This window comes from Megascapheus bottae, chromosome 8, assembly GCF_031878675.1.
Source record: "Megascapheus bottae isolate mThoBot1 chromosome 8, mThoBot2.hap1, whole genome shotgun sequence".
NCBI lineage: Eukaryota > Metazoa > Chordata > Mammalia > Rodentia > Geomyidae > Megascapheus > Megascapheus bottae.
Window position 1 is genome coordinate 62,630,325 of NC_143516.1, and position 23,922 is coordinate 62,654,246.

A 23,922-nucleotide genomic window follows, 5' to 3' on the forward strand; every position below is an offset into this window, starting at 1 on the left:
CAAGCACTCTACCACTAGGTAAAACTCCTGGCCCCTAGATTCTTAAATGTAAATAGCTGTATAATTTTGGCTGGTGGGTTGGTCTTAACATTCTGGTGCTGGGTAATGCAGTTTACCCCCAGATTCTACTGTTGTTGCTATAGTTTCTTGCTAGCTACTTTTGACCCAAGATTGGCTCTTGAGGCCTTTTCTTTCTTTGCTGTTTGAATCAATATAGGACTGAAACTTACTAGCTTTCACCTATTGTTCATATATTATATCCAAACAACAGTTAGCTCAGGTTTTGAGATTAAACCATCAGGTTTTAGAACTACTTTTCACTCTCCATGTCTGATTTATCTAGGACAGTTCTGGTATAACTTAAAAAGTGTAGGAAATCTTGATAAGTTATATGATCATTATAGTTAGGTTGCTGTAGAACACTACACAATTTTAGTTTTTAAACAAAAATCCATGATCTAATGGTAATGTTATTTTTAAAACATGGAAGAGTTAAATTCTAAAGAATATTAAATTTGAGAGGTCAAAGCAGGAGGCTACTATAGGGATGAAGGAAAACTGACTGGAGCAGTGCAGCGTTAGCCTAACAGCTAGAGATCTGTAAGTAAGCCATGTCAGCAGACTTCAGGAAACTTAGAGCAAGGGGAGATTTGGAATGGACAGGAGGCAGTCCAAAGTGGATGTGAGGGAATGGGTGAGGAGAGCAGGGTGGCCGAACTGTGCTGACACAGTGCAGGGGGCAGGTATTGCTCATATAATATATGTCATGTCATGTATTATTATATGTACCAATGAGTTCTGTGTGAAGAACTGTGCACATCCCCCGTGATGGCGTGATGGGAGAGCGGCAGACACCCTGGCTAATGCTGGGAAGTTGTATTGTTTTATGAATGACAGAGGGATTTTATTTACTTCCTAAGGAGAGAGTAAAGCAGGTTTGAAAGGTTTGAGAGAAAGAAAGCTGTGAATTTTACTCAGGAAACTAGAAGCAAGATAGGAATATTTGCTGAGTATTGATTAGATAGAGATCCTCATTAGTGCAAAAGCTGATCTGGGGTATAGTACCCAGTTGTACTCAGTACAAAGATCGTCTTGTTCAGAAAGTCAGGTGTTGAGGACTTAAACTGGTAGTATTTATTGCTTGTTTAAGAGTACAAGTCTGAAATATAATTCATTCTAATAATGAATAAAATTGGACAAATATATTATTTCTGATTCTTAAAAAGTGACTTTTTATTTAAGAAATTTAGGTTTTAGCTGTCAGTATCGATGTTTTGTGTTTTCTTTCAAGATATTTGCTAAATTAGCTTATGACCTTTTTGCATTCCCTTTTTATTTTCATTTTTTGATAAACATTTATCGAACTTTGTAAAGGGTTTAAGGATATGTGTAAATATTTAGAGGTTGTGTTATAATTTTATTTTCCAAAGGATCTTTACTATGGAAAATGATTTTAGTATTTCTTTTTTTCCATTGGTTTTGGAGCTTGAGCTTAGAACCTAGGTGTTATCCATGAGCTTTTGTGCTTAAGGCTATTGTCTACCACTTTGAACCACAGATCTTTCTGTCTCTATCTCTGTCTGTCTCTGTCTGTCTGTCTGTCTGTCTGTCTGTCTGTCTGTCTCTCTCTCTTTCTCTCTCTCTCTCTCTCTATCTCTCTCTCTCTCTCTTTAAGTGGTTAATTGGAGCTGTCTCACAGACTTCCCTGTCCCAGCTGTCTTTGAACTCCAGTCCTCAGACCTCAGCCTCCTGAGTAGGATTATAAGCATGAGCTACCAGCATGCAGCTCTTACTTCCACTGTTTTTTGTGTCTTTGTCCTGTGGTTATGTGTGTGTCTCAGGCAGGCAAAATGCTGGGGGTAAGGCAAGAAAAGGAAGTAAGAAAGAGAAAAACTGGGAAATGAACTCAAAATTGCTTAAGGCCCAAATAAGATATTAAAGATATAGTTACTGAAACTAGACATAAAAAAGCATGTACTCCCAGATAGAGGTGGCTCGCGCCTATAATCTAGCTACCAAGTAGGCTAAGATCTGATGATCATGGTTCAAAGCCAGCTCAGGCAGAAAAGTCTCCTTGGGACTATTCGATTAACCATGAAAAAAAAACGAAGTGGTACTGTGACTCAAAGTGGTAAAGTGCTAGCTTTGAGCAAAAGAGGTCAGGGACACCCAGGCCCTAAGTTCACGTCCCATGGCTGAAAAAAAAAAAACAACCCAACAAACAACAAAAAACACATACTCTCCCTTCATTATGTATCAATGGCATTATTATTATTATTATTATTATTATTATTATTATTTGCCAGTTCTTGGGCTTTGAACCTCCGTCCTCAGATGTTAGTCTCATGAGTAGATAGGATTGCAGGCACAAGCCACTGGTGCCCAGCAGCACTATTATTAAAAAAAAAAATACTGTAGGTCTTCTTTCTACTTTATTAATAACATATATATTACTCTTCAGTAATCTTATTCTTTTTGCATTTGCTCCACTCTAACCTTGTTTCTTGGTATTTCATTAAATTGGAAAATGAGTGACAATTACAGATTTAAATTTATTCTGTAGGTAACATGTACTTCTTCATTCTGTCTCACTATCAGTGTTCATAGTCATAATTTAAAATAAAGCATATATATGGGTTGTGTGTGTATATAATTCTTTGTACAGAAAAGTTTTAACAGAACTGTACAGTGAATTACCTTATGCCCATCATTTATCTTAACAATTAGCAGTATTCATCTTTATAAAACAAAAAAGGTTGTTCCTAGAAGTTTACTAGTATCCTCTTCTTTACCCTCAGGTGGTGCTCTGCAAGTTTCATTCGGTGTTTCTGTCTCAGAAAGGTCAAGTGTACACCTGCGGCCATGGTCCTGGAGGACGCCTAGGCCATGGAGATGAGCAGACATGCCTGGTAACCGAAATCTTATTGCACAGGTTAGGGAGCTGTAGCCAAGCTTTCACAGTTGGAGAACTATACACCAGTGACTAGTGAGGAAACACATCAGTTTGTTGGTGTATATAATGCTTAAATGAAGAATTCAGCTGTAAAGCAAATGTCAAAGAATACGTTGTCCGTGTAGCAAATACTGAGTCATGGTAAGAATGCTGACTGTTTTTAGATAAGGAAAATGAGGTACAGAGAAGTTAAACAAACATTTGATTGAGATCAAATAGCTTACTAAGTAGCTGAAGTGAATTTTGAACCCGAGGCAGATGACTAAGCAGTGTGATAGTTCATTTTTAATGCACTCATGCCCTGTGGGATCTAATATCATCATATCCTGTCTATATTTTTAGGAAATTGTTCAATGCATAGTAGTGAAATCTGTTTTATTGTTTAGGTTCCCAGGCTCGTGGAGGGACTGAGTAGTCAGGACTGTGCCCAGGTGGCGGCTTCTAAGGACCATACTGTGGTATTAACTGAAGATGGCTGTGTTTATACATTTGGCCTAAATACTTTTCACCAGCTAGGAATTATTCCTCCACCTTCCAGTTGTAATGTACCCAGACAGGTAAACCCCTCTTTTATGAATATTTTAAATATATGGTAAAGCCTATGTGGACAAAACAATTGATTGAGGAACTGTTTTACTTAGCTAAGTTTCAGTGGTATATACCTCTCATAGTTTTTCATTGGAGAAACAAAATATAGTAGAAATTGACATTTATTTGGAGTAAGAAGAGGAGCAGGTGAGAAATTAAGTACAATACTATCCAGGATTCAACTTTAAAGCATTCATAAACAAAGGGAAAAACTGATTTCACTTTTTATTCTTTGTTATTGGTGTTGGAGGGTAAACACAGGGCATTTCATGTGTGAGGAAGCACTACCACTGAGTGACTATCACATACAGAGCTTTTGTGTTACAAACAAGTTTTTGGTCTTCCTGAAAAAAGAAATGAGGAAGTGGCACTGTGGCTCAAACTCAGAACACTACTAGCTGCTAGCTGTAAGCAAAAGGAGCTCAGGGCCAGCCCCAGGCCTGGAGTTGAATCCCCAAGGCTGACAAAAAGGACCTATGTTCAACTACTTAAAACTCAAACAGAAAGAAGGTTACTAATATGACCTGTGACTGTGCAGGTAAGACACAAAGAAACAAATGTTATTTACTTCATTAAGTTTGTCTCTTTATGAATGTCATACTGGGTGAGTTGATGTGAAGAGGCTTGGTTCCCACCGTTCTTTGTTCTTCACCACTACTGTCTGTGCAAAATGCCCTTTTAACAGAAGGTATTCTGTCTGTTTCCAATGTCCAGGGATCCCTTGAACATAGTTTGGTAGAGCCCACCTGAAAGAAGTGTTCTTAGTTCACCCAGCTTTTCAATTTAGATGTTAAATTTCTTTACTGGTTAAATGCTCCTATTATTAGGTGTACATTTGTATTAGATGTTTAATCTACCATTTATCTTGGAGTGAGTGGGATTCTTCTAAAATATCTTGTAGTATCTCCTATCTCATACATTCTTAAACTTAATTAGCTAATTAATTTTGTACTGGTCATGGGGCTTGAACTCAGGGTCTGGCACTCTTGCTTGGCTTTTTTGCTTAAGGATAGACTTACAGCATTTGAGCCACATCTCTGCTTCTGGGTTTTGACACTCATTTAGTCCACATTCCCCAAGAAACTGTAATTTGTGGATATGTAGTCACTTTGTAGACTTCTTTAAGAATGGCAAATTAGTCCCATTTCTATTCTCATTATATAGCTGCCTCTCTAGTGTTCTCAGCTCAATTCTTGGTAGTGTCTGCAGATACCTTCATTGTGAAAACTGAGTGGAATGGTGGGTATGGACAGCTGCGAGGTAGAGTCCAGGTGTGCTACTTAGCATCCTGTAGCACTGAAGGATGTCCATCACACCAAGGAAAGTTCTGTCTTGAAATGTCACTACTGTGACTGTTGTTAGACCAGAATGTGTCCAATTAAAAAGTACTGTATTTCCTGAACATGTCTATTTTGTGTGTTGCAAAAAAAAATGAACAAAATTAAAGAATATAGCGATATCAGGCCAGTCTAATGGTCTGTGTTAAAACTGCTGACGGGAAGTGGACACCTGAGGATGTGTTGTGTTCTGAAGGGGGTGTGGGTGTCATGGTGAGTGTGAGCATCTATCTGTTAGCAGTAAATGTATTGGCTCTCGAAGAGTGGGGGTAGTCTTGTTAGTGGTAGACATGTAATAAATTGTGGTCTTATTTGTCTTTTTAAACAGATACAGGCAAAATACCTGAAAGGAAGGACAGTCATTGGTGTCGCAGCAGGCCGGTTCCATACGGTGCTGTGGACCAGAGATGCAGTGTACACCATGGGACTCAATGGGGGACAGCTCGGTAAGGAATCTCCCAGGCCAGTACCTGCAAAATAAATTGGCCTTAAGACAGTTATATTCTGACTTACTTCTTTGTGTAACTTTTTAGGCTATCTTCTAGATCCTAATGGAGAAAAATGTGTGACTGCCCCTCGCCAAGTTTCTGCCCTTCATCATAAGGACATCAACCTGTCTTTGGTGGCCGCAGGTGACGGGGCCACCGTGTGTGTCACCACCAGGGGAGATATTTACTTACTTGCGGACTATCAGTGCAAGAAGATGGCATCCAAGTATGTGTATACTCTTCCAGCAAGCCTATGACCGCCAGCCTTAGGCTGTGCTTTGTAAATGATGAGAGAGAAAAAATCGAAAAGGTCTCTGATGATCTTTGTCTTTTAGCAAGGATCCAGTGAATATAAGATTTCTTTGTAAGTTATAAAACAGTATTTCTGCGATATAGTTAACATATGGATAAATGGAACCAAAACATATAGTTAAATGTCCTTTTTAAAAAATATATATCTGGCATACTGTACAAGAATAATCATAATTCCTGGTTTGTGACAGTTGTCATTCATCTGTAACCTTTTATATACTGTGCACACTTATTTTAAAGAAGTAACTGAATGTGGTATATAATTGTATATTGTAAGACTTCTGTCCAGGTCCAGTGCTTAGATTTAATTGGTCCATGTCTTTGTACTTGCATAGGCTATTGTTACCTGAAGGCATCTCACAGTACTATGTAGTAAACTCATAGTTGATTGGGTAGTCAAAAAGTTTGAAAAAGTCATCATGAAGTTTTAGGTATGCATAGGTCCACCAATTTTTAGTTCACCATATTTTGCTTATAAATGATGCTCATAATGTCTCACTTGTGATTGACAGGCAAATAATTGAAATTATGAAAGTAATTGTGGATGAATTTTATATTTTTAACATTTCAGTCTCCTATAATGGATTGATCCACATTTTATTGGACTGCAGTGTTTTGCTATTGCCTTGTAATTCAGTCATTCCCAAGTATTTGATTTCTGTAGAAAAGGGTTACCTTTTGTAGACCAATACTTGATTATATTACAGTTACCATAATAAAAGTACAGAAATAAGCCTTCATTCCTGAGACAGAATAGTTGTAAGAAAGAATTCTAGAGAATTCTGGCGTCTAACTTTTAAAGCAGTTGGTGATTAAAATTTAAAAAAAAAATTTTTTTTTTTTTGACACTCATGGGGACTGAACTCAGGGCCTGGGCACTATCCTTGGGCTTTCTCAAAGCTAGAGCCCTACCACTTGAGCCACAGTACCACTTCCAGCTTTTTTCTTTTATGTGGTACCAAGGAATCGAACCCAGATCTTCATGCATGCTAGACAAGCACTCTTACCACTAGGCCAAATTCCCGGCCTCAGTGATTTAAATTAAAGCTGGGCACTAATGGATTATACCTGTAATCCTACCTACTCAAGAGATTGAGATCTGAGGATCAGAGTTCAAAGCCAGTCTCAGCAGAAAAGTCCATGAGATTATTATCTCTAATCACCAGAAAACCAGAAATGGTGCTGTTGCTCAAGTGGTAAAGCACTATCCTTGAGCTAAAGAGCTCAGGGACAGTGCCCAGGCCCAGAGTTCAAGCCCCATGACAGACCCCCCCCCCCCCAAAAAAATGCAGTCACACTTAGGAAGTTATAACCTCACCCACTATTTGGCCTCTGAATGTTTGTTAGCAAAGGGGATTTAGTTATTGAATGTATATATGTGTGCAAGTACAAGACTGAGAGGATGTAGCCTAAACAGAAAAAAAACAGCTGCTTGAAAGGAGAGGTTGAGGATTCCCAGAAATGGTATCACTTTCCTTTATTTTTTCTAGTCACCTATTGATGATTATTTGAATAGCTATTTCTTAAAAATTATGTGTAAATGTGTGTGTTAGAAAACAGAAATTTAGGGGTTTTGTTTGTATTTTAATCCAGACAGCTGAACTTGAAAAAGGTTCTAGTGTCAGGGGGTCGTATGGAATACAAAGTTGATCCTGAGCATTTGAAAGAAAATGGGGGCCAGAAGATCTGCATTCTTGCAATGGATGGAGCTGGAAGGGTACGTATATTTATGTGCAAGTATCCTAATCTCATTGTCATCTGAGACAGTTGTCAGGAGATGCCGTATCAGAAAACAGTTACTGTATCAGGGATGTTTTCTGTTGATTTTGTTTTGCTGGTTATATCTGATATCCAGTACTAATTACTATGGAGCTAGTGTTTCAGGACAAATATGACAGTTTAATGTTGCAGAGTCTCTAAACCATGAAAGAGTGTTTCTCTATTAAAGTACAATTTAAAATTTCACGTGAGTCTTACTGAAACTGAATAAAGAACTTGGATAAATGACTTGGAATGTACATTCAATATTGATAAATGATGTTAAATTGCATAGATAAAGGGTTTTTAACTGCTTTTAAACTAAAAAAAGCAGGCAGGTGACTCACACCTGTGATACCAGCTACTCAGGGTGGCAGAGATCTCATTTGAGACAGTCCAAGCAAAAAGCAAGATGTCTTCTTGACTAGATTGGTGTGTGGCTCACACACACCCCTGCTGCTCAGTCATGAGCAGGACTGGTGTTCCCCTGGCTCAGGCAGAAAGCCACACCTTGTTTAGAAAGTAACCCTGAGCACAAAAAGGAGCCAAAGGTGTGGCTCTAGTGGTGTGAAGGCTCTGAGCTCACACCCCAAACCCCAACACGACAAACCAAAACAGAATCAAAAACCCATTAGGAAACCACTGTCAATACTAAACTTGGTGCATACTTGGGAAAAATTTCCTTCAGACTTTGAGTTATATATGTTCAGAGTTTATAAATATTGACATTCTAAGTATAAAAATGAATCGCTCAGCTCTTTTATTAGAGTTCTAGTTTTAGTACCCTGTTGAAATGTGTCATTATAGTTCTCTAATAAAGTTGAAAATTTTAAATGTTTATATTTAAACATATGCTTAAATTGACATTACTAATTAAATTATAAACGTGTTTTTAACAAGTTTAGTAAAGCTGAAATATTTAAATTTGAAGTTGCATTTTAAAATTGGTTTATATTAATTGAATAGTTTAAACATGTTAGCTAGAAAAAACTTCTTTGTCCTTTTCTTATAAAACAAAAGAACCTTTTATGAGTCATAAAAAGTGCTATGAAATTTGTCATCTTAGAAACTGTAGAATTAAAGCTTGGGTACTGGTGGTTCATGCCTGTCATGCTAGCTACTCAGGAAGCTGAGATCTGAGGATTGTGGTTCGTAGCTAGCCTAGGCAGCAAAGTTGTGAGTCTTTTATCTCCAATTAATCCCAGAAAAAGCTGGAAGTGAAGCTATGGTTCAAGTGGTAGAGCATTAACCTTGAGCATAAAGAAGCTCAGGGGCATTCCCCAGGTCCTGAGTATAAGCCCCAGGTCCAGAAACAAATTAATTGAATAATTAATCATAAAGCTCCTTATACTCGTTCATTGTGTGTGTGTGTGTGTGTGTGTGTGTGTGTTTAACTAGTTTGGCCTTGGCAGATTCCATTTTGTGCTTTGTTCATATAAATTTGTTTATGGGGGCATTTTAGTTTTAAAAGTCCCTCATTTTTGCTGGTTAGCTGTGGACAAACCAGCTCTTAGAGACAGAGGCCAGAAGGATTGCTTGTGTGCAGCCAGCTTGGGCTGGTTATAAACAAAGAAAACAAACACAAGTAATATGTGGAATGCTAATGAATGGATGAAGCTGAATGGGGAAACCCAGCACCCCTCTCTGGTCACTTTTCATCTCAGATTGTCTCTGACCTATATGTTGGGAATACTAAGATCTGTGTAATCATTTGCAGCCGTTGAACTCTTAAGATTTTGTTGTAGTGATGTAACTGGGTTATATGCTGTTTCTTTCTTATGAAAGTTTATTAGGAAGAGAACACACTTTCAATAGACTGAAAATGAATAATCTTTAGGGTGAGAATGATAATTACTTCGCTCTAGCAAGAGTTTTTATTCTAAGTTTTTATATTATTATTAAGCCCCTCCTCAGAACCAGGTACAATTTAATGATGAATTAGTATATACTCCTGAAAGAGTTCTTTGAAATCATCTTGACTTATGTATTATCTATCTTTTCTAAGAAAGAATGTTCACAGAAATATACTAATTAGAGCTTTTTTGATTTATATTTTAGTTTGGAAGCTATTTTGTTTTTTATTGTGGTATGCTTTGGTTTTATTTTAGGTGTTCTGCTGGAGATCAGCGACCAGTTCTCTTAAGCAATGTCGATGGGCATATCCACGCCAAGTCTTAATTTCTGATATTGCCTTAAATAGAAATGAACTTCTGTTTGTCACACAGGATGGGGAAGGATTTAAAGGGAAATGGTTTGAAGAAAAGCGAAAGAATTCTGAAAAGAAAGGTCAGTTTATATAGATGGACAGCACACGAAAGTATCCTTCAGCAAACCTTTAATTTTATAAGTATATACCTGTGGCATTTATGTATTTTTTATTATTAATTTATTTCCTGATGCTTAAGTATGCTGATGGCAAAAGACATAAATATCCCGCTTGGTTTCTAGCATTTGGTATATTCCCTCACTAAATCTTTTTATTTATTTATTTATTTTGCCAGTCCTGTGTCTTGAACTCAGGCCCTGAGCACTGTCTTTGGGTTTTCTCAAAGCTAGAGCTCTACCATTTGAGCCACAGCACTACTTCCAGCTTTTTGTGTGGATGTGATGCTGAGGAATTGAACCCTGGTCTTCGTGCATGCTAAGTAAGCACTCTACCATTAGGCCAAACTCCAGGCCCACTAAATCCTCTTTTGAAAGAATAAAAAGATATGAATAGATTTCCCTTTCAGAAAGCTAACTTTGATTATAGAATAGTAGTGTTTGTTCACCGAAATGAAGTATGGCTAAATAATTAGCTCACCACAAATCTCCTGTAGGTAGTGCCTAATATGTTGAAGGTAGAGGTTCTTCAGGATTTAATGTGTATGAATGATATTTCCATACTTTAAAGATTGTTTTTGATTCCAGCTGTTAGATCTTTTTAATAATGTCTGTGAAGCATAATTAATGATACTCTATTTTTTTTTTACCAGACATTTTATCAAATGTGCATCATTCCTCATCAGAAGTCTCATGTATATCTGATACAAATAGTATGTATGAAAGAATTCGGCTTGAAAAACTTACTTTTGCCCACAGAGCTGTTAGTGTCAGCACGGATCCAAGCGGCTGCAACTTTGCAATTCTGCAGTCAGATCCTAAAGCAAGGTATAGTATAGCTCTCTTTATTAAATGTTATTGAGTTCTGTTAGTTGGAGGTAGGCTAATAGAAACATCAGGGGTACTGTTGAAGAGGGAAGGCCAGAGAGTAGGCTGGCATCCATCCTCGTTTGCCCAGTTCTGTTCCAGGGTTAAGCACCTAGGAAAACCTGTATTATGCAGCAAGTCAAAAAGATTTGTCTCCTGCCTGTAGGTGGACCTGTAGTTGGAAAGTTGTGGCTGAATTCTTACGGTACTGAAAGAACAAGGGTTACAGACAAGTGTTGCTTAGTGTTGACCGTCCTCTATCTGGGACCTGAAGTATTTGCATAGTCCATAGTTTTTCTTTACTTGTGAAATAAAAGAAAAGAGAGGAAAAGTTGGGGAACTGTACTTTTCATTGAGTTTGAATATTTTTAGTCATATCTTTAGTGATTCAAAGAATTTTTAAATGAAATAAGTCTTTTGAAGTTGTTCTGACATTTACTTGTAGAAAAAGAGAACATTGGGGCTGGGAGTTTGGCCTAGTGGTAGAGTGCTTGCCTTGTGTGCATGAAGATCTAGGTTCGATTCCTCAGTATGACATACATAGAACAAAGCTGGAAGTGGTGCTGAGGCTCAAGTGGTGGAGCTCTAGCCTTGATAAAGTCTCCAAGGACAGTGCTTAGCCCCTGAGCACAAGTCCAGGACTGGAAAAAAAAAGAAGACATTGACTTTAAAAAAAATTTTAATTCAGATCATTTTAGTATGAGAGAAAATACATGAATATGAAAAGGAGTTAGAGGTTGATGTGATATGTAATACTTGATGCAACAATTTTTGTTTTATGAAATACCACATTAAAATTTCTGTTTAATAAAAAAAATTGATTTTCAAGAGAATCAGCTAGAGATGCTTCCTCTCACCTCAGAATCTTGAAAGTAACACTTAGACTTTTACTTTACTTCTAGCCTTTATGAAATTCCAGTGGTGTCATCGTCCTCCTTTTTTGAAGAGTTTGGCAAACTCTTGAGGGACACAGATGAAATGGACAACATCCATGATGTGACCTTCCAAGTTGGCAATAGAATCTTCCCTGCACATAAGTACATCCTGGCAATGCGCTCTGACTTTTTCCAGAAATTATTTCTTTCAGATAGTACTACTTCAGAGTCTACAGATATTTACCGGAAAGATGAAGATTCTTCAGGGTGCCATCTCTTTGTGGTAGATAAAGTTCATCCTGATTTGTTTGAATGCCTTTTGCAATTTATATATACAGATACTTGTGACTTTTTAACTCATGGCTTCAAACCAAGACTACTCTTGAGCAAAAAGTCAGAAGAGTATCAGGATTCTCCAAATACTGATATGAACAAAATAAGTTGCTATGAAGATGATAATCAGAAATCAGCATATGCAGTTTACAAAAGCAATCAAGCCCATACAATTAGTGAAAGGCAGAAAAGTAAACTCAAGTCTTCTAAAAAAGGAAAAAGTGGAGAAGATGATCCTGTAAGAATGCTGCAAAATGTTGCAAAGAAATTTGGCCTCAGTAATTTGAGTAGTAGGTAAGACTTCCTTAATATCTGTTGTATACTTTCCTAAGTTCTCTTTTTTTTTTTGGGAGGGGGGGTCCAGGAGGTCTGCAGCCCAGGTAAAGACTGCAGCCCAGTTTATTTCAAGTTCTGACCTTAAATACTCTGATTAAAAGTAGGGAACTGCCAGAGGCTACATTCATACAAAATACTAATCAAGTCACAAATAGGATAAATGAGAAGCGATTAACATTGCCCAAAGTCATCTTGATAAGAAGTGATTGACATTGCTTAAAGTTATCATGATAAGAGCTACTTCGTTGTGTACACAATTGTGCTGGTCCAAGGTCACTGACCCCATAGTCATGGTCACTGACCCCACAGTCGGTCCCCAACATCTCCTCCGTCTTTATTTTAAAAGATGCGAACCCTTCTGTCTTAGGATGGGTGGATCTCTGCCTCTGCCTTACCCATCATGGGGAACTTCTTCAGATCAAGCTGAAGGCCCTGTCTTAGGTTGGTCAGAGCGCATCCCCATCTTTGACTGTGATTCCTCTCCGGGGGGATCTCAACCATCTGGGGCTTAGATCTATGGAGTTGTCCTGCAAGGTTTAGCAATGAATTTTGCAAGATCTTTACCACACAAGGCAGGCAAATAATAATTATTAGAAGTAACATTCCTGGACCAACAAAGGTCATCAGCAAGCCTTTTAGGTTATTCAAGGAGGGAACATAGTGCTGAGACTGTTCAAATAACTCTTTGGCTGTCTCAGTGTCAAGAGATGGCACCTGCTACTATTAATCCAATAAACCTCCTAGGGCGCATTAGGTAAGACTTTTCCTTAATATCTGTTGTATACTTTCCTAAGTTCTCTTTTTAAATCTTTTTTTTTTTTTTTTAATTCTCTTACCCCCATCTTTCGTCTTACTTTTTTGGGGGGTGAGATACATGGATGTGTACTTGCTCTGCTTTAGGGTAAGGTTATCTCTGGGACTTCCTAACTCAGCCATCTAAGGATAGGAGGTTTGTTGTAGCATACTAGAAGGATATTGGGTGTTAGGCCCATCCAGTATATAATTCTGCCACTGCTATTACTAGTTAGAGCAAATGCCTTTGCTTCCTCAATTTCTCAGTATATAAAATAATTGGTATAATATTCACTTCAAATTGTTGCTAAATGTTGGTCATATAGCCTGTATAAATGCCTTAACAATGAACAATGTTGTCACATAAAACAGATTTTTTTTTTCTTCAAGGCACTTGAGTTGCTTGTGGCAGTATAACACTGTGGTGAGCAGGAAGGATATATATCATGAAAACAGTGACAGACATAGTGTTCTGGCTTTGATTTGGTATTGTCAGTAATGATTGAAGTTTTATTTATCTTGGAATGGATTGTATGGAGTAACCTTCAGAAAATAAAATTGTTGGGTTCAGATCTAAACATACTTGTTAGCCTTGTTGTTGAGACTTTACCTTGGTTGGGGAATAGATTTACCCATTGTTAACTTACACTTTCTCTTGATAGGTTAGATGGTGTCAGATTTGAAAATGAAAAAATTAATGTTATTGCCAAGAAAACTAGTAATAAACTGAAGCTAAATCAGAAAAAGTGGTAAGTTGAGAAGTGAGGATACAGTTTTCATGTCTTATCTTTGATAAGAGCATGAGCCTGGGAATGAAGCACCTACCCATGTCTGAAGCCAAATCTGTAGATAGATGCCCTCTCTTACCTGTTCTGCTATTTTAAATGATGAGATAACATTAGGAAGATATTAAAGGATAACATCAACTGTTTTGTAAGACATGAAGAAGTTTATTATTGTGATTACTTTCTAATGAAGAGAAATTTTTTTTATTAAATACTTTATTAACATTGATTTTTACATCATATTTCAGATGACAAGTTTAACAAACAAGTGTTCAAGAAGGGAATGTCTATATACAATCACTGGCGCTTAGTTTTTAGAGCTTAATCCAAATTAGGCTAAGGGTTTGTATGTCATAGAAACATATTAATTTATGAAATAAAATATGTCTATAGAGTCATAGGTTTTTAGGTCTATATAGTTATGTTTATATTTCCATTACCATGTCCATAGCATTGAGTATGCAAATATTGAGTCCTCTCTCTTATACTCTTTGGATTTAATAGCCACATATTAAGGATACCATGCGCCTTTTGAGAAAATTTTTTTATTTTTGTTTTTCTTTGTTTGAATTTTTTCTGCTTTTAAGGAGGGTTTGATACAGACCACTAAACCAATCTATTTTCATTATGATAATTTCCTTTAGTATAATTTTTTCCCAGGAATAATAACACTATTCTAAATATATAACATATAAGTATGTTATAAAAAGTTTTGTGTTGAATATTTGTACATTTTTGTTGAAAAGCTTAGGAGAAAGAGATCTGATAGATTTCTAAACAATGCCTGGTACAGATAAGAGTTAAATATGATCTCACTTAACTGTCACTAATAACCCTATCTGGAAGAGGAAAGAAAAAACAGGCAAAAGATATTTTTGAATATATATCTCTCTCAAATGCATATTAATTTGCCTGAGGTGGAGGGAGGTGAAGAAGTGTATTTGTATGTATATAAGGTTTTAATTCTGCCTCCTTTTAGCTAAGTTAAACCACATCATTTAATATATTTGATGTGCGTATGTAAAGAAATTTCTCTGATTTTAAAATTGGACATCTACTTGCAGCTCATTTCTGTGTGATGTGACCATGAAGTCAGTGGATGGAAAGGAGTTTCCCTGTCACAAATGTGTGCTGTGTGCCAGACTGGGTAGGTCACTTTAGATTAGCACCTGATTTCCTTATTAGTATTGCTTCATTCTTACTGTTCTGAACTTTATTCCTTTCAGAATATTTCCATAGTATGCTGAGTAGCTCGTGGATTGAGGTAAGATTTCAATGGAAAGTGCTTAGTAACTGTGAGGAAATTATATGCCAAAGAAATTCAGAATTAGAAACTTAATATTTTAACATAGTTTTTCATTTGTATTGAATTTGTATTTATGCTAAGGCCTTCTAGAAAATAGCAACCTTTGAAAGTTAAAATTATTGCTTTTCAGCTACTTAAATAAAACTTTCCTTCTTATGGTTTATATCAGGCATACCTATCTTTTTTCTGAATTATTCTTTATTCTTATTTTATACCATACTTTAGAATTATATATGTCTCAGTTTTCTGTTTTATGTTTGAGAGCTTTTGAAATTTTTCCCTATCCAAAGTTTTCATATTCATAACTCAAGTTAGAGTTACTTATATTACATTATTTGAAATGAGTTACTTTGATTTTTTTTTTTTTTGTATTCTTATTCTACTTAGGGTTCCAGGTGTGCATCTCTGGGAATGCCCATACATTCTGAAGTTCTGACAGTTATCTTGGACTACCTCTACACTGATGAAGCTCTGCTGATAAAAGGTACTAAAAGGAGTGTACCTGAGGACATGATTTACAAAGCTTTATATACTTCAGCATTTAGCTAACAAATTTCAGATGTGCAGCGACCAGTATTTTCTCAATTCAGAGCATTTTTACTACCTCCCAGAATAATTCAGTGTTTTAGCACTCATTAGAAACCCTTTAGTAGTCACTGTTCTTTGTCTGGATCTGCCTGCGCTGGACTTCCTTGTAAACAGAATCAAACATTAATGGAATCAAACATTACATAACCTTTTTCCTCTAACGTCTTTTCTGTAGGATGTTTTCAGGGCTCACCTATGTGATGCCAGCTGTGCCTCTCCTTCCCATCCCCTCTCCTGTTTACATTGGTTTTTTGTTTGTTTGTTTGTAATAAGTTTGCAGTGGTTTAGGGGAAATTGTTTTAAGTCAGTTAGTACTTGGAATTAAGGAGATTGTTTTGAATTAAAGAGTTCTTACAGTTGTTAGATGATAAATTCTGTTTTAAGTAGGAAAGTCTTGAGAACTCCTTTGTACCCATATATATCTGTGATTATGTATATATATCATATTTATCTGTCTATATGTCTGTATCATCTATTATCTTGCAGTATGTAGCCATTTCGATATATGGAAAGTAATCAAGAGTCCTTTCTTTACTAATGTCTTAATTTTTTAAAATTTATTTTTCTTTACTAAGTGTAATGGTTAGAAAGTAAAGAGTAAAATTTCTTTTCTTTTTCTTTTTGTTAGAATCTCCAAATGTGGATTTTATTTGTAGTGTTCTTGTGGTAGCTGACCAGCTTCTCATAATTCGATTGAAGGAGGTTTGTGAAGTAGCACTAACTGAAAAACGTGAGTAATTTTAAATTAGAATTTTAGTGTATTTTAGATTGATACAAGCTTACTTATTGACCTTAGTTTTGCATTATGGTAAAACAGTAATGATAACAATGATAATTATTATACTTTTGTACCTGTACTAGGACTTGAACTTGGCCTCATATTCTTGCTCTGTTTTCTTTCTCATAGCATTTATTAAGGTATCCTAAAGTCATGTATACAAATGTTACCAAACTGAAAATTTCAAGAGTTAAAAAGGAAGATTTTTTTTACCTTTACTCTTACTTTGGTTGTTACCTCTGCATTTAGCTGCCCAGTTTCTACTATTTACTCTAATCCTTTCTTTCTCTTATCCCTCCCTCCCTCCCTCCCTCCCTCTCCTCTTTCTTGCCCTCTCTCCCCTCCTTCCCTCTTGGAAGCACTCTTGCTTCCATGGACATTTTCTACTACTGACAACTGGCACTCTACCAGCTTGAACTGCACTTTCACTTCTGGCTCTTTGCTGGTTAAATAGTTAGTTGGAGATAAGAGTCTCTCAGATTTCTCTACTAGGGCTGGCTTCCAACCTCAATTCTCAGATTTCAGATTACAGAGGAGCTAGAATTACAGGTGTAAGCCACTACTTTGTTCCATTAATATATTTCTCCTTTTTTCTTAAATTTGTGGCTACTCAACTTTGAAACCCAAAATTATTTTGTGTTTTTGTTATGTGTTCTTTGTGTCCGCTTCTTTCAGCTGTCAAAACTGACACCTCTTCACTGTTACTCACATGTCCCGCCTTCTGTCCCCACAGTTCCTCTGGCAAGGACAGTGTTCACCTTACTTTTGTACAGTGATTAGTCTTTATATGCTTTTCATCCTTCTGCTTTCTTTAATCTATCTGTAGGAAATAATTGTGTCTTTTTCATGTTTATTAAAAAATTTGTATTTAGTTTGCTTTTTTGTTTCTTTAGGAAGCATGAAGACATTCCTATCCAATTTTTGTAATATGTTCTTGCTAAGAGTTGCATAGCTGTTGTCTTTCCTATTTTTCCATGAGCACTAATAGAAATGGATGAAATAATTCTACAAACTGGACTAATGTTTACTAATTTACAAGTTACCAAAAAAACAATACCCTTGGTCTTTTATGAGCAAGAAAAGAAACATTAAAATATAAGCATATAATAGGATTCAGATTAACATCCAGGTGATAGTGTTCCCTGTTTCACTTCCTGGACCTCTGGATATTCTTTCTTTGCACCTCTGCCCAGTTGAATCTATTGAATGAATTCCATGGTCTTTCTAGAAATTAGCAAAAAAAGTTTGATGGAATGTTGGGCAATGTGCTGGTCTTAGGCCTATTCAACAACTTTAATGATACATTTTTTTAATATATTTTTTATTGTAATTAATAGAAGGGTTACGTGATATTTGCCAGATAAATGGTGCATTAATTCCCACACATTGATACCCTTTCACATGTCATGGTCCCCATTTCCCTTCCCCCCTCCCCCACCCCTCATCTTGTACATTTTTATTACTCTGTAAATTGTGACTTGCTTTCATCATCATTTGAAACTTGAGGCTAGTTAGGAGTAAAACAGAGGCTTATTATTGTCTGTAATTTGAACTTTTGACAAAATATAGAGAACAAAGAAGTCATATAGAGAATAGCTGTGTTCCTGTGTTGACAAAGATGCAGAGCAAGAAAAAGAATAGTTTCAGAAAGCTGCAGTTAGTGGCATATATATGGAATGTAAGTGGAAGGTTTTTAGCAAAACAGGGCATTTCATATATTAGTTACTAAATTCAGGTTCTTTCAGTGTGTATTAGATCTTGTACTGGAATAGAAAATGTTAAGATGTATTTTTCAATTATATACATATATATATTGTGATAGATTAGTAAGTAATATTTTATAGAATTAATCAGTTTTTCCTACTTTTAAAATATTTCAATCTTATATAAGAGAATAACTACTTCGTGCTACATAAATGAAAAGTCATCAATGAAAGAGAAGTATTCAAAAGTTTTTAGAAAGAATATTGTTCTCATGTCTTTGCTTTTAGGTGATTTTAATACCTCTTTTAGGTTTTGTTTAAATTTTTTACTTATTTATTCATATTTTTAATTGTTGGAGTGATGTACAGAGGAGTTACAGGTACATTTATCAGGTAGTAGTTACATTGTTTCTTGAACACCCCTTCCCGTTTTTTCTCCCACTTTCCCTCCACTACCCCCTCCTACTCATCTTGTTTTTCCCTTACCTTCCCATTTTCAAATACACAAATGAAAGTATATACAACATACCAGATACCAAAGAAAGATACAGTAACAACATGAGATAAACCTTAATGGGAAAAGAAAAGAAATAGCTTTACTTAGTACATTAAGAACAACAATCACAAAGGTAAACCTCTTGTTTCTATATCCTGGAGTTCATTTTGCTTAGCCTCATCCTATATGGACATATTGTACATAGCTTTTGAGCTATTATGATCTTCTATTAGGAGAATCCTAAATTTCTTAAAATTTTAATGTGTCTTTCTTTGGTTGATTGTGGGGCTTGAACTGAGAAGCCTGCCTGGTCACTATCCCTAAACTTTTTCCATTCAAGGTTTATGCTGTACCACTTTGAGCTACAGCTCCACTTTCTATTTTCTGGTGGTTAATTGGAAATAAGTCTCATGGATTTTCCTGCCTGGGATGGCTTTGAAATATGACCCTCACATCTCAGCCTCCTGAATAGCTAGGATGACAGGCGTGCGTCACCGCTGCTCAGTTTGTGCCTTTCTTTTTAAACTACTTCAGCTAGCGTGATAGGAAATGAGTTCTATGTTTGTTCCAGGATAAGTTGGTTTTGATAAGAAAATACTTTGAAATATTCCTTGTTTTAAGTTTTCCAGTCTTATAAGTGTCAAAATAACTGTCTTGTTGTAGTAACTTGCCTTTTTACATGTGTTGCAACTCCTTTCTTTCTTTGTAGTTACCCTTAAGAACTCTGCTATGTTGCTGGAATTTGCAGCCATGTATAATGCTGAACAGTTGAAACTGTCTTGTTTGCAGTTTATTGGGCTGAATATGGCAGCTTTACTTGAAGCAAGGTTGGTTGAGTATATTATATGACTTTTACAAGAGCAGATGCATAAATATTGTAATAGAAGATACATTAATAATTTGAAAGTGAATAATACTTAGAGAAATTTTGGAAACATTTGTCTATCAGTTACTTTGAGGTTGGTTTTTTTTCATTTCTTTTTTCCTTTGGAGACAAGGTCAGTTTATGGACTGACTGACTTTAAACTTAGGCTCCTCCTGCCTCAGCTTCCTGAGTGCTAGCATTATAGGTATGTCACGACACCTAGCAAATAGGGTTTTTTTTTTTTTTGCCGGTCCTGGGCCTTGAACTCAGGGCCTGAGCACTGTCCTTGGTCTCTACTATTTCAGCCATTGCACCATTTCTGGCTTTTTTCTATGTATGTGGCACCGAGGAATTGAACCTGGATCTTCATGCATGCTAGGCAAGCACTCTACTACTAGGCTAAACTCCCAGCCCCGGGATTTTTTAAATAAAACTTTAATAATCTTTTTTCTTGTTGTTACTTATGGGACTTGAACTCAGGGCCTCGGTACTGTCCCTGAGTGCTTTCACTAAAGGCTAGTGTTCTACTACTTTGAGCCATACCTCCACTTGATTGTTAATTGCAGTTAAAAGGTTCAGGGACTTTCCTACCAACGGTGGCTTATAACTCAGAGTAGCGAGGTATCTCAGCCTCCTGAGTAGCAAGGTTTATAGGCATGAGCCACCAGTGTCAGTCTTAGTACATTTTAAAAATGTCAATCAGAGTGTTGTTTTTGCTCACTATAACATCAGTGGTAATGAATATGGATGATTAAGGTCAGACTTCTCAGTGTCAGTTTATATATTAAGGTTTTATATTTATTTCTGTATTTTGTTTCACTAATAACAATAATGGCAACAACTAATACTTAGTATATACTTTTGTGTTTTGTTTCAGCAGTTACAATAATTGTAAGGTAATGCTTACTTTAAACTGGACATTTTTCTGAAAGCTGTTATATAAATCCCATAACTTTCATAGAAATGTTACAAAGTAGGGTCTATTACCATTCATCATGCTGTTGAGAAAAAAAATCCAGAAACTCTTTCCTTTTGGGCAAGGAATTGAAAAATCTTAATTTATCTAATTGTTATAAAGTTAACAGCTTTTTAATAACACTTTTTTTTTGGGGGGGGGGGTTGACTCTGGTCCTGGGGCTTGAACTCAGGGCCTGAGTGCTGTCCCTGAGCCTCTTTGTGTCATAGCATTATTTCTGGTTTTCTGGTAGATAATTGTAGATAAGTCTCAGGGATTTTCCAGCCAGGCTGGCTTTGAAATATGATCCTCAGTTCTCAGTCTCCTGAGTAAGATTATAGATGTGATTCAAAAGTGCTCAGCAAGTACATCACTTTTTAAAGTAAAAATCATTTCAATTAAATTAATTTGGATATATGAGTGAAATGAGATATTTTGCTTTTTTTGGAGTCAAATTGCAACTCAGAAATTGCCAGGTAAGCTCAACTTTGAGAAAATTCGTTTGCCATTTAGTCTTTATTAGTAATTTTGCAAATGCTTTTAAATATAAATGTTATGAGATTGTTAAGACCATGTTATTTTAGTTAGGCTTTCAGTCTAAACTAATTTCAGTTTTGATATTGTTTTACTAATACTACTGGAAACAGTTATTACCTGAATTGCCAAATTAATATCATTATCCTTGTCAGATGAAATATGCAACCAAAAAAATAAAACATAGGCTGAGAGCGTGGCCTAGTGGTAGAGTGCTTGCCTAGCATGCATGAAGCCCTAGGTTGGATTCCTTGGTACCACATTTACAGAAAAAGCTGGAAGTGCTGCTGTGAAGTTTTCAGGCCCTGGGTTCAAGCCCTAGGACTGGCAAAAAAACCAAATTCTGCTGTAAGAGTTTTGCTTTTATTTAAGGTACTCCTGTATTGTTTGCTATCTTGAAAAGCTATTGAAAGCTATCTGTTTTCAAAATAACAGTAAACATAATCTTTTTTTTTTTTTGGCCAGTCCTGGGCTTGAGCTCAGGGCCTGAGCACTGTCCTTGGACTTTTTCAAGGCTAGAGCTCTACCACTTGAGCCTCAGCACCACTTCCAGCTTTTTTCTATGTATGTGGTACCAAGGAATGGAACCCGGGTCTTCATGCATGCTAGGCAAGCACTTTAACCACTAAGCCAAACTCCTGGCCAGTAAACATAATCTTGAAAAATAACTTTCTTTTTTAGCAACTTCTAGTATCGTTACCTGTTTTTAAAATATTAACAGCGGTTAAGTCATTTAAAATACAGTTTTTTTCCTTTTCTATCTAGATCTCTTGATGTTTTAAGTGAAGATGTTTTGAAGGATCTTTCTGTATTTTACCGGAAAATGGTAAGAGTTTTGAATTCCTAGCGAAGAATTCATTGGCTGTAAAGTATCATATTAGGTCTAGTTTCACAATGAGAAGAATTTCCTATGGCTTTAAAATACATGGAGCCTTTTAGAACTGAGAATTCTTCTTTAAGAATTTTCTAAGTGTTGGGGCTGGGAACGTGGCCTAGTGGCAGAGTGCTTCCTCTAGCATGCACAGAGACCTGGGTTCAATTCCTTGGTACCACATACATAGAAAAAGCCATAAATGGTACTGTGGCTCAAGTGGTAGAGCTCTAGCCTTGAGAAAGTCCAAGGACAGTGCTCAGGCCCTGAGTTCAAGCCCCAGGACTGGCAAAAAAAAAAAAGGAATTTATAAAGTGTAACTCCCATGTGCAATGTTATCAGAACATGTGTTCTCTTCTCCATTTTTGCACAGTTTACCCTGTTATACTTCAATAAATCCTTGCTGAAACTTAAAAGAAAAAAAATGAGAACATAGGATTATTTCACATTTATACATAATACTATGAAATCAAAATTGAAGTTACTTAATACAGTTAGCATCAATTCTTAAAAACATTGTGATTTAATTTTTAAAGTTTTGGTTGGTTGTGGGGCTTGAATTCACATCCTGTACACTGCCCTTGAGCTGTTTTTTGCTCAAGGCTAGTACTTTGCCACTTTGAGCCACAGATCCACTTCTTGTTTTTTGGTGGCTAATTGGAAATACAAGTCTCACAGACTTTCCTGACTGGACTGGCTTTGAACGCTCAAATTTTTTTTTTTTTAATTGTAATTAGTAAAAGGGTTACATGATATTTGCCAGATAGAAGGTGCATTAATTCACATACATTGATACCCTTTCACATGTCTTGGTACCCATTTCCCTCCCCCCCCACACCCCCCAGCCGTCTTGGTTTTCCCCCCTTCCCTATCAAATTTCAAATATCCAAATGCAAATAAATTCAATATATCAGATAACAAAGTGAGATACTATAACAATATGAGATAACCAAGGGACAGCAAAGGAGATGAGAGAAAACATAGTACATTAAGGACAACAATCATTCATTATATGGCTTTTGTTTCAATATCCTGGAGGATAGCTTCACATTATATGGCCTTATGTATCAAGATTTTGCTCTATTGCAGATCTCTGCTAGTAGAGCCCAGGGTTTCTACTGATTATGACGAATGAGGGAAACCATTGAGCCTAAGTTCCCTTGAGTCTGGCTTACTTCACTTAATATGATTTTTTCTAAGTCTTTCCATTTCCTAACAAATGGGGCGATGTCATTCTTTCTGAAAGCAGCATAGAATTTCATTGTGTACAAATACCACAACTTGTTGATCCACTCATCAACTGAGGGACATCTAGGTTGGTTCCATATCTTTACTATGGTGAATAATGCTGCAATGAACATTGTTGTGCTAGTGGATTTAGTATGTCCTTGTTTCTGGATGGTTGGGTAAATGCCAAGTAGTGGAATTGCTGGGTCATAGGGGAGTTCTATGTTTAGCCTTTTGAGGCACTGCCACACTGCTTTCCATAGTGGTTGAACGAGTTTGCACTCCCACCAACAGTGTAGTAGTGATCCCTCCTGGCCACATCCCCTCTAGCATCTATTATTATTTGTTTTCCTGATCCTGGCCATTCTAACTGGAGTGAGGTGGAATCTTAGAGTTGTTTTGATTTGCATTTCTTTTATGACCAGAGATGTTGAGCATTTCTTCATGTGTCTATAGACCATTTTTGTTTCTTCTTCAGAGAAGACTCTCTTTGGCCCATTTTTTAATGGGATGGTTGTTACTTTGGAGGTTAGTTTTGGAGTGATTCAATTTTTTGAGTTGTTGATATATTTTAGATATGAGGCCTTTGTCCGTTGTTTGGTTGGTGAAGATCTTCTCCCACTCTGTAGGCTTCCTAATTAATTTACTAGCTATGTCCTTTGCCATACAAAAGCTCTGCAGTTTAATGCAGTCCCACTTATCCAGCCTTTCTCTGATTTGTTGTGATTCTTGTCCTTATTAAGAAAGTTTCAACCTGTGCCAAGGAGGCCTAGTGTATCTCCTATTCCTTCCTGTAGAGTTTTCAGTGTGTCAGCTTTTACCTCCAGGTCTTTGATCCATTTGGAGTTAATTC

At 36.5% G+C, this 23,922-nt stretch overlaps 1 protein-coding gene across 3 annotated transcripts in view; it reads left to right on the top strand.

Moving 5' to 3' along the window:
- The window catches only part of Ibtk (inhibitor of Bruton tyrosine kinase), a 56,844-nt gene that overhangs the window by 11,774 nt on the left and 21,148 nt on the right, over positions 1-23,922 (top strand). For all 3 annotated transcript variants that reach the window (XM_090338516.1, XM_090338518.1, XM_090338517.1), the window contains 15 exons: positions 2,799-2,909; positions 3,340-3,510; positions 5,207-5,324; positions 5,412-5,592; positions 7,272-7,395; positions 9,545-9,722; positions 10,412-10,586; positions 11,528-12,127; positions 13,624-13,710; positions 14,811-14,893; positions 14,973-15,010; positions 15,440-15,536; positions 16,269-16,370; positions 19,327-19,444; positions 21,737-21,797. In XM_090338516.1, coding sequence (XP_090194642.1) covers positions 2,799-2,909; positions 3,340-3,510; positions 5,207-5,324; positions 5,412-5,592; positions 7,272-7,395; positions 9,545-9,722; positions 10,412-10,586; positions 11,528-12,127; positions 13,624-13,710; positions 14,811-14,893; positions 14,973-15,010; positions 15,440-15,536; positions 16,269-16,370; positions 19,327-19,444; positions 21,737-21,797 — 2,244 coding nt within the window. The remainder of the gene's footprint in view (positions 1-2,798; positions 2,910-3,339; positions 3,511-5,206; positions 5,325-5,411; positions 5,593-7,271; positions 7,396-9,544; positions 9,723-10,411; positions 10,587-11,527; positions 12,128-13,623; positions 13,711-14,810; positions 14,894-14,972; positions 15,011-15,439; positions 15,537-16,268; positions 16,371-19,326; positions 19,445-21,736; positions 21,798-23,922) is intronic.